At 40.5% G+C, this 8138-nt stretch overlaps 2 protein-coding genes across 2 annotated transcripts; one reads left to right on the top strand and one right to left on the bottom strand.

Moving 5' to 3' along the window:
• Positions 1–643: 643 nt before the first annotated feature.
• epor (erythropoietin receptor) lies at positions 644–4846 on the top strand. The gene is made up of 8 exons (XM_085403129.1): positions 644–977; positions 1091–1226; positions 1490–1656; positions 2000–2151; positions 2240–2396; positions 2548–2635; positions 2768–2855; positions 2978–4846. Exons 1-8 carry the CDS (start codon positions 872–874, stop codon positions 3719–3721), a joined length of 1638 nt encoding a protein of 545 aa, XP_085259255.1. The 5' UTR covers positions 644–871; the 3' UTR covers positions 3722–4846.
• A 1059-nt stretch (positions 4847–5905) lies between these two features.
• swsap1 (SWIM-type zinc finger 7 associated protein 1) lies at positions 5906–8039 on the bottom strand. The gene is made up of 2 exons (XM_085403131.1): positions 7770–8039; positions 5906–6764 (listed from the first exon to the last, which is right to left on the bottom strand). The coding sequence occupies exons 1-2, from the start codon at positions 8037–8039 to the stop codon at positions 6204–6206; spliced, it is 831 nt and encodes a 276-aa protein (XP_085259257.1). The 3' UTR covers positions 5906–6203.
• Between the last annotated feature and the right edge of the window lie 99 nt (positions 8040–8138).

Genomic DNA, 8138 nt, shown 5'->3' with positions numbered 1-8138 from the left:
TGGGTGAAGAAACAGGGCTGTCTGCACCTCTGATAATACTAGCCAAACCAAGAAAACACGGGGGTGCAGTGAGTAGATAAGGAACCGTTTAGGCCTGCTTCGTACAGAGTGTGAGTGGGTACTCAGCGGTTTCTGTTACATGAGCACATGCAGGAATGAAACTGTCCCAGGAGACAGCAGGGGACTACAGACCACCTCCTCGGGCCAGTCAGTGTTTGCGCACCATTTCCTCAAAAAGGGCTGTTATCTATCTATCCATCTAAATAACCATCTATCTATCGATCGATATTTTTACTCAGTTGTATATAGCATTCGTATTCTATTTTTATCTTATTGTATATTTTTATTCTATTTTATTCTACTGTATATAGTATATTATTTTATTCTATTCTGTACAGCTGTGTACTGTATTTATTCTTATTGTATTCTAATTTTTGCGTCATAACTTTTGCACTGTCCACTTCCTGCTGTGACAAAACAAATTTCCCACGTGTGGGACTAATAAAGGTTATCTTATCTTATCTTATCGAACTCTCTATCTGCGCGCCTTTACGCAATACAGATCTCAGACGTCGCAAACATGTTGTAAACATCAATGAGCGCGTGATTCCCGCCCACCATGCCAAAAAGTTCTGAAAGACTTTATTTGCCCCACCTCTTCTGTTCTCACTCAAGGAGAAAGTAAACAGCTCGGCGTATAAGCACCTTATCGCTCACGAGCAGGCGCGTAATAACCGCGCAGCGCTATGCATGGTATCGAAACACAAAACAAGCGAGGAGAGAGCTGCGGCAGATGTGTTTGTGGCAGGTTGTTTTCCGGTGATGCAGGTGGACAATAGAGGGCCGAGGTCGTTCTGTTCCCCGAGAAGACATGATGACATGTGAGATTCTGAGTAGACTGTTGGCACTTTGCGCGATAGCCTGCATCGCGCGAGCGGGTTCCACCCTCCAAGACGCTCGAGATTTCGAGGAGAAAGGTAAGGCATCTTTTGGTTTTGGTTTTTTTCTGGAACTTTTCAGGAAGGCGTTAGTGTGCTCCTATCATGCCATTTCACATAGTGCTCTCACATTTCCAATTTGCCACCCTCAGTGTCCATTCTCCTGAAAGAAGAACCAGAAACCCCCAAATGCTTTGCTGAAGGGAGGAAGGACTTCACGTGCTTCTGGGAGGAAGATGAGGAGAGAGCTGGCTCTGTGCATCAGTACTCCTTTACATACACCTACCAGTAAGTCACACTTATTATTAGATAAAATGAGTCTATGTGGTGATTTTTCCTTTTATCTCTTTTCATATTACACAACCTACAATGAAAGTATTTCAGGGTGGTTTCAGGAGATACCCCTTATACTTTTTTAGGGTTTTTTTTTACCGCTTCAGTTCCAGAGCCTATTATTAAAAAATAATCCAAATGCTTGATTTGTTTACAAAACAAAAACTAAAATACAATATTATTATCACAATGTTCCCATTTTCCTCTATCCTGAGCAGAAATGAAAACAGCAGCAGGTGCCCCCTCAGTGCCGTCCCTGCAGCAGGTGGGAAAATGCTGATTGTATGCCATCTGAACCGAATTCAGATGTTTGTCCAAATGGACATCCAAGTTCATCGGGAGGGAATACTGATACACAATCGCAGCCTCCTCATCGAACTCGTCTGTAAGTGATGTTTTTTTTCTGCAAACGGTGCTCCTGCCAACAACTTCTGCAAAGCTTAGCACTAGATTAATGCTTTTTAAATACGTTTTTAAGTATTTGTGCCTTACATTCTGCACTAACATGGTTCAAAGTGATGGTTAAAGGGGCTATGCACCTGCTGAGTGCCTAAAAACAAAATTGTGTACTGTAGGTTGAAATAACTGCCATCATCTGCCCATTTCTACTAAGTATGCATGCAGCATTGCATCAAGGTACCTATAGATTGAGGGGAAGTGTTTCAAAGTGAGACTTTGCAGGGAACAGTCTTCCCTTAACTGCTATGCAACTCTATGTCTGTGTGCAGTTCTTCTGGATCCTCCTGCTAATGTAACAGTGAGCAGCACAGGTCAGCAAGGCCAGCTGAATGTCAGCTGGGTGCCACCTCCTCTGAAGTACATGGATGACAGCATGATGTATGAGGTCTTCTATTCTCTGGCTGACAGCCACATTGGGCAGGTAAAGCAGCCTCACCCATTTGAACATTAAACTCTGAGCAGCAGGTTTAATGATGGCCGCACATGGACTTTTTGGGGCTTTTTTGCAGGTTGAAGTGGCCCGGGCATGCTCAGAATATATCTTGAGAGGCCTGCAGTTCAGTAGAAAGTACAAGGTTCAAGTCCGTGTAAAACTGGATGGAGTTAGCTACAATGGCTACTGGAGTGCTTGGAGTGACCCAGTGTTCATGGAAACTCTTCCTACAGGTGGTTATTCACATCAAAATGCATAACAAAAATGTATTATGTACCCCAAAAGCACTGGCAACTCATGAAAGGGACTAAATGATGCCATGGGGTTTTTTTTTTACCGTATTCAGTGATCTAACACACATTGATCATTCTGTTCCTCCCCTAGAATTTGATCCACTCATCATCTCCCTGACGCTCATCATCTCTTTCATCTTCATTGTCCTGTGTCTTGCTATGCTCCTGTCCCATCATAGGTCAGTCAGCCTGGCCCACACAAACAGATTGCTTACTGTCTGGTCTCAAAAAATGTCCTTCAAGAATTTTAAGTGGCAATAACAGAAAACACAAGTTGTGAAATATATCTTAAGAGTCTGTTCCTTTTCTAGGTTCCTTATAAAGAAGATTTGGCCAGCTATTCCAACTCCTGACAGCAAATTTCAGGGTCTTTTTACCATTTATGGTGGGAACTTTCAGGTAAGAAAAATATTAAGAGTCTACAGCCATGCAGACTGAGCCTTAGCCTGGCACAATGACACTTTGAGCTTAATGTAACATGCTCACATCAACACCATCATATTCTTTTTGTTTTTCTATAGGAGTGGTTAGGGCAAACCAATGGAGGTTTGTGGTTGACGCCAGCTTTCATCTACTCAGAAGAATGCCCCTCTCCTCTGGAAGTACTCTCAGAACTGAGCCTATGCCCCTCACTGCCCTCTCCACCTCTGCCACCCAAGGCCTCTAGAGCTTTGAGTGCAGTCAGGAATGAGGGCAGGGAATTGAGGAATGGGGTTGAAGAGAGAGCACTGTTGGTAAAAGACAATTTAGATGGCGAGACAGATGGGGAAAGAGCCGCACCGCACCACCACTGGTTACTGGACCGCTTGCGGGCACTCCACCAGCACCAGGTTCCCTGCTCGCAGTCTTCTCTGCTGGAGTCTCAAGACACCTACGTCACCCTCAGTGCCAACAACAACAGTAACGATGAGCGCGTGTATAGCAACCTTGAGGAAGCCTTGCCCCTTGAGGCTCTTTTTCCCTCTGGAAATACAGCATTGTGTGAATCTCACTCTGACCTGGGATCAGCGCCTCAAAGCTCTGGATCAGGTTGCATTTCTTCCCAGTCCAGTTTTGAGTACCCAAACCATGCCTGGATGGCCAAGGGCCCCGGGTACACCTACATGGCAGTGGCAGACTCTGGGGTCTCAATGGACTATAGCCCCATGAGCAGAGTTGATGAAAATGGAAAAGTGCCCGTCTACACTAACGAGTACAAGAACATGATCCCTGCTCACAGGAAACCCTTCTTGGTGAGGCAGTACCCTGTCCATGGTGATGGCTGAGAGGAAGCTAAACTGTTTTAAAACAGACTCTGTAAGGGAATTTGGATATTCACCCAAGGCAACATGGCTTCCCATCAACTGTTACAAAAGTAACTGGGGAGGTGACTGACACCACAGTGTAAGCTAAAGAACTCTGTACAGGACACTGAGGGATTGAACTTCTTGAGTTTCTCCACCATGAAGAATTTTGTAAAGCTTCATGTTAAGGCATACATATTGACCATTAACAGGTTTCTTATTAGCATGCATACTGGTAGCAGACTGGTTCTTTATTAGTCACTATAAAGCACTTTCTGATGCTGCAGTCTGCACCATATTCTACAAATATAATTAATTTGCTATCTAATTACTGTTCATTGATGGTAAATAAGGAAGTAGTTATTCATAACCTATTGCCAATATAATAGCAGTTTTCCTTTTATAGCATTTAATGAATACGGGGTATTCTTGTGAAAGACTGCACAAAAGTAAGTGTTAATAGTGTTAAAAAACCTGTAGGTTCACAGAGGTGCAAAGGAGCAAGAAGTACAAACTTGGCACAGCTAACACCATTCTCCTTATTAATTGATAGCATACTTTTGTTTTCATATCATGTTTAAGGTATAGAATAAATGTACTGCTTTAACTAAATTTTATAATTTTCAGCTGATAGAGCTTTTATATTTCTCAGCATGTGGCACCGTTTAGCACCCTAATTCACACATCACAAAAGCTACACAGACAAAAATGAACTTGCTTAAAGCAGTTCATGCTGCTTGGTTAGAGCAGCATTCTCTATATAATGCTTTCCGTGCAGCATAACAGAATTTTAGGTGAACAAAGCAGTAGGAGTTATGTCTTCTTGTTAGAAGTAATGCGACTTTCACATTTTTTACATTGTTATAAAGTCAAACTTCAAGTTTCGGCAATCTTTGATAAATTGTATCATTACCGACATTAAACTGTGAAATAGCACCTACGTACTCAATCATCCAATTACCAGAAGAAACTTTGTACAAACATCATCATTGTGCAAGAACAAGCTCGTCATCACAGCTGTTGCTACTTAATTTTTCATCATCACTGCTGTGAAAAAGAAAGTTGTGTTGTTTTTTTTCAAACTCAGATTACTCAGCATCAAGTGTATATTATTCCAAAACGACAAATAAACTTAGCTTGGCTAACATTTGCTAAAATCTATAACGCTCTCTGTCTTTTTAAAAATAATTATGGCAAATCTGGCAGCCATCTGCAGTTACGAAAAAGCATGCCCTCTTTCAGTTAATGGAACCTCCATTGTATTATTGTAGGGTCTTTACCCCACAATATAAAGGGCCATGAGGCAATCTTGCTGTGATTTGACGCTATAAAAATATAATTGAATTGATCTGAGTTCTCGAGCTTTAAGTGACAGGTGTACTCAGTCTTTCTATACTGCTCCTGCATTTTGGCTTTGCTTTTGATAAGTAATATATATTTTTAATATGTTATTTGTAGGTGTTCATTTGAGGTTTTTTAAATTTTAAGAACTTTTGGATATTTTGGATCATATCCAAGTGTGAAACTCACTGTACTTGTACATAATAATACAGTTTTTGTTTTCTGTTTTTATCACAATTGTTTGAGAGGATGATCAAATCTGTAAATTGCTGCCATTTCCAAGAAAACCTTGGATCTTGAAGTAAAAGAAATCTAGTAACCACTACTAATGCAGGGCGTGGGGACATTTTAAGCCAATATCCATTTTCATCAATCACTCCAAAAAATTGATTTCCATACTTTTGCACATCCTTGTTTGATTTTGTTGCTCAATAACATCTAGCAACTGAAATTGTAGTTACTCTAAAAGCACGATTCTCAACACTGTTGAGTTATTTTAGTCCAGCAAAATGTGAAATGGCAGGAAAACAAATTTTATAGCGCAAAAACTGACAACTCGCTAGCTTTCAGTTAGTTTGCGAAAGCTTTTCTATAATAAAGTTGTCTTTTCCCCTACAAACAGGATCTAGCTCTTTACTAGGGGGAACTCCCCAATGTGTATTTCTTTATGCTTAAATATACATAATAAGAGAAACTTTTTCATTTTGTAATTTATTTGAATGTGATATCAGCTACTGAAGTCTCGAGTTTCACAAATTATGATAAAAGAAAGACAAACAGAAAAGCATTACACTGTGTGTTTATTGGAATTTACAATGTGTTTTAGAGACTTTTTGCTCTGTGTCATTTTGTCTTGTTATTAAGGCACTCTCAGCCAAAAATGTTGGAAAACCACTGTTTAGTTTAAGACATTCACATTCCTTAAACGTCTTTGTAAAGACTGTTAATGTTTTTGATTAACCTTCATGTCATTTAAAATTCAAACTCATTAAATATTGTACTGTTACAGCTGTTATGGTCCTTTTACCTGATATCTGAAAGGAAGAGCTTTTTCCCCCCATTTTTTGATAATCCTGTGACACTGTAATGTAGCTGTGACTACCGTCTCTACACAAAATTTCTCTCAGACCAACTTAAACTCCATTAAACCATCAGGAAAAATGAAGAGCTTCCACTCTTGGGCTACACCTGGCCTGTCGTTATAGTCTTCAGTAAAAGAAGGGTCTGTGATTCCTCTCCCAGAAAGGTAAATGTGCCACACTTCCTGTACAGCAGCTGCTGTAGCTTCATAGCCGCTGTCCTGGTCCAGAGTACAGCGTACCTGGAAATAGCGGTCAAGTACATCAAGGATAGGATCTGTTCCAGATGGATCCCCACCAGCGTTCACCTCCGACAAGAAAGAGGCAATAATGCGGCAGGGGGCTGAACTTGAACCCCGCTGTTCCAGGACTTGCGTGAGAAAGGCAGCAGTGTCACACAGCAGCGCAGCAATGTGCGCAGCGCAAGACCTCTCCCCAGGGTGAAATCCACTTTGGCTGCTGCCCCCAGGACCAGACAGGAAGCTCTCGAGTCTGTCGACTATGATGAGTGAAGGAGGTGTAGGGGACGTGTTGGTAGGCTCATGAAGGCTAGCCACCTGCTGGAGGAGTTCCTCCACTGTCCTGGGATAGGAAAACTTGATTTTCTTTGACAAAAAATATATAAATAAATAGATTATTAATAACAACAACAATAATAATAATGATAAATACATAAACACACAAAAAATGAAAAGCTAAATAAATCATGGTAGATTATTGATTTAACCACCTAATTTTATCACACCTAAAATACTTTTTAAATCTGGGGCTACAATTACATTTTTGTTTTAATTGCTGGGTAACTTTTCAGGCAATAATTGTTTTGACATTTTAATAATTGATCAGCAAATTATTATGGCATTGTTGCCTGTTTTGTATTATAATCATAACCTGCTCCATTTCATCTACAAAGGCTTAAAACACAATTATAATACTAGTGTTTTTTGCTTTATCCAGCTCCACGTGACACGTGGTAATAAATGCTCAATTGTTCAATTACTTGTGATTACATGTGAGTTTCTAATTTTCTAACTGCAATCAAAGATATTGATATAACAGATATTAACAAGTCAGTGACCAGTTAAAATTATGCACCATATCCATGGTTGTAAAAGTGTATTAAATTATTATGTGCTTTGATTGAGCCGTACAGTAATTGTAACCATGGCAGTGGCTGGTGTCTTTCTGCTGTGTTGCAACCCTAAACCACTTTCAACCTAAACTAGACCTCAGTTATTTCTTATAATATTTATTTGTTTCCCTGACCCAAAAAAGGTTAACAGATAACAATAAAACGGGAGTTAAAAAAAGAGGGGTATCACGTCTGCTCAAATGTCATTTTAAACACTTACAAATGTCTGTAACGTTTATATATTCATATCATAAAACGTAAATAGCATTCACGGATTGGATGATCTGCAACTAAATGACTAAATAATTAAATAAAATGCAAGCACCTATGTTGGAAGATGAAAAAACTTCCATGACAACAACCCTCAAAACACTAACACACAAGGCACCTGGGCTACTAAAATGTTGTTTATCACGAGTAGTGAAAAAAACAAGCTTTTGCGAATTTGGGCACAGTTTAAACATAAAACGACCCCTACCTTTAGACTTTCTGGGCTCAGGTTGGGAACACATCTCTGCAGAGACGGTGGAAGGCTCTGGATCTGAGTCTGGGTAAAGAACATCACTTTTATGCCCATCTCCGCGGCAGCTGTGACGGAAGCCAAAAGCAGCACGGAGCGGCTGAGGCTGTGGTCTCCGACCACCAGGGTGCTGCAGGTCGTTGGTGACGGAGTAATAACTTTGACGTCCTTCTTTAAATCGGATTGTGACATAAACGTCCGAAAAACGAGCGACAAAATATCAGCCATGTGTCACAATCCCACAATCAACGCTTTACTAACCAAAAATGATGCTCTGGCTCAAGCTTCCCGCGTTTGTTTACATGGTGCACGATGGTGTTCGTGCTA

Source organism: Rhamphochromis longiceps, linkage group LG4 (assembly GCF_057381845.1).
Source record: "Rhamphochromis longiceps isolate RC_006_pf linkage group LG4, R_longiceps_female_GT1.1, whole genome shotgun sequence".
Lineage (NCBI taxonomy): Eukaryota > Metazoa > Chordata > Actinopteri > Cichliformes > Cichlidae > Rhamphochromis > Rhamphochromis longiceps.
The sequence above is the reverse complement of the archived record's forward strand: the minus strand, read 5'-3'. Positions and strand labels throughout refer to the sequence as shown.